General features: G+C 30.0%; 1 protein-coding gene across 1 annotated transcript; it reads right to left on the bottom strand.

The window, feature by feature from the left end:
* Nucleotides 1-2,150: 2,150 nt before the first annotated feature.
* LOC127137608 (secreted RxLR effector protein 161-like) lies at nt 2,151-2,474 on the bottom strand. The gene has a single exon (XM_051064056.1). It carries the CDS (start codon nt 2,472-2,474, stop codon nt 2,151-2,153), a length of 324 nt encoding a protein of 107 aa, XP_050920013.1.
* Nucleotides 2,475-2,807: the final 333 nt, after the last annotated feature.

Here is a 2,807-nt window from a genome sequence, read left to right on the forward strand (position 1 = left end):
GGTGGAAATGTGATGTGGGAGCTTGAGAGTCAGATGAGGGATTCATATCCCGAGTTGTTTGCTTGAGGTGATTTTTGAGGACGAAAATATTTCAAGTGGGGGGGAGTTGTAACACCCCAATTTACTTTCTGTATTTATTTATTAGGTGTTTATTTTAATTAATCATTATTTGGTGTTATAATTAATTAAATATGTCTTCTGGTGATTATTTGAATTATTTGAATATATGTGTTATTTGAATAATTGAATTTTATGAGTAGAAATTGTCTAGTAATGGGCCTAATTAATTAGAATGGGTGGATAAGTGGGTTAAGCCCATTATGAGTTAAAAAGATAGTAAGGATTTTAGAGATTAGAGTTAGTTTTGTAAAATAAGAGAATAAAAGAGAAGAGAAGAGAAAGAGGAGAAGAGGAAACTAGAAGAAGAATGACCTAGAGATTTCATCTATACTAAAGTAAGGATGGGATTTCAAGTGGTTATGGGTAAACATAATATATGTAATGTATGTGGTAAGATATCTTGAACTTAGGATTTGGGGATTTTGATTTTTGAGAAACCCTAACATGTGTTTATGTTTTAATCCATGAAATTGATGTTTATGTTATGCTATGATGTTTCTATATTGAATTCCATGAATGGGTACGTGTATAGAACATGATTTCATGGATTAAAACATAAACACATGTTAGGGTTTCTCAAAAATCAAAATCCCCAAAATAGGGTTTCCTTCCACACCTTATAGTTAGATATATATATATATATATATATATATATATATATATATATATATATATATATATATATATATATATATATATATATATATATATATATATATTGATCCTATGTTCCTGATAACAAAAGAACAACAAGATCAATAAAATAAAATGCGGAAATATATATATATATATATATATATATATATATATATATATATATATATATATATATATATATATATATATATATATATATATATATATTATATATATATATATATATATATTGATCCTATGTTCCTGATAACAAAAGAACAACAAGATCAATAAAATAAAATATATATATATATATATATATATATATATATATATATATATATTGATCCTATGTTCCTGATAACAAAAGAACAACAAGATCAATAAAATAAAATGCGGAAATAGAATTAGAGGTTTTACCTCCAACCATTGTTGCAGTGTTGTGAGTGCACTGCCTTTGATTCTTCCAAGCTATTGCTCTCTCAATATAGATGGTGTATTTCTTTTCTGATGAGAGAAAGCTTTGGGGACCAAAGACTATTTATAGGCTTGATTCTACCATCAAGAATTTAAATCCATTAAAACTTATTATCACCCAATTAAATGGTCATATCAATTTACATTAAAACCAAAATAAATCATACCCTTTTCAAAACCAAAATCCCAAAACTATGGACCACATTAAAATTGGTTTTTTATTATTAATAATTATTATAATAAAAATAAGAAACCTTTACATTCTCCCACTTGGTCCATAGAACTGATTATTGGCATAAATGAGTCATGGAAAACTTACTCAAGAAATAAATATGTGAATCATAGAGATAGTCCTTCTTAAAGCGGGTAGTCTCATCTATGTATTACAACATGTCTATTTTCAAGTATATATTTGTAATGTGGTAACTAACTTGATGAATAAGCCAATGTTTACTCTTGGTCCAGATGTAACATATTTTCTCAAACTGATGTGCGCCTGAAAATGAGAAAACATCACAATATAAGAGTTTTATTAATAAACTGTATGTATACAATCATAAGGAGGACCCAAGTCCCATGTTCTCTACATGATCCTTAAATTTTATTGGTGGCATGCCCTTAGTCAAAGGATCAGCGATCATTAAATTAGTACTAATTTGATTAATAATTACTATTTTATCTTTAACTCTTTCTCTAATGGCTAAATACTTTATGTCGATGTGCTTGCTTCGACTTCCACTTTTATTGTTCTTAGCCATAAAGACAGCTGCTGAATTATCGCAAAAAATCTTCAGAGGTTTAGAAACAGAATCCATAATTCTAAGCCCAGAAATAAAACTCTTAAGCCATACACCATGAGAAGTAACCTCAAAACATGAGACAAAACCGGCTTCCATAGTAGAAGTAGCAACCAAGGTTTACTTAGTACTTCTCCATGAAATAGCTCCATCAGCCATCATAAAAATATATCCCGATGTTGATTTGCGAGAATCAACATAACCAGCAAAGTCGGAGTATGAATAGTCGATCACATCAAGATTGTCCGTCTGCCTATACATTAGCATGTAATCTTTTATTCCTTTAAGATATCTCAACACCTTCTTTGCAGCTTTGCAGTGATCCAGACCTGGATTACTCTGATATCTTCCTAAGATTCCAAAAGCAAATGCAATGTCGGGCCTTGTGCATACTTGAGCATAGATAAGACTTCCAACAACAGAAGCATATGGAATGTTCTTCATTTGTTCCCGCTCAAAATCATTCTTAGGGCATTGATTCAAATTAAATTTATCGCCCTTGACAATGGGTGCAACACTTGGTGAACAATCTTTCATTCTAAACTGTATGTATACAATCATAAGGAGGACCCAAGTCCCATGTTCTCTACATGATCCTTAAATTTTATTGGTGGCATGCCCTTAGTCAAAGCATCAACGATCATTAAATCAGTACTAATGTGATTAATAACTACTATTTTATCTTTAACTCTTTCTCTAATGGCTAAATACTTTATGTCGATGTGCTTGCTTCGACTTCCACTTTTATTGTTCTTAGCCATAAAGACAGCTGCTAAA

The sequence above is a fragment of the Lathyrus oleraceus genome, chromosome 4 (assembly GCF_024323335.1).
Source record: "Lathyrus oleraceus cultivar Zhongwan6 chromosome 4, CAAS_Psat_ZW6_1.0, whole genome shotgun sequence".
NCBI lineage: Eukaryota > Viridiplantae > Streptophyta > Magnoliopsida > Fabales > Fabaceae > Lathyrus > Lathyrus oleraceus.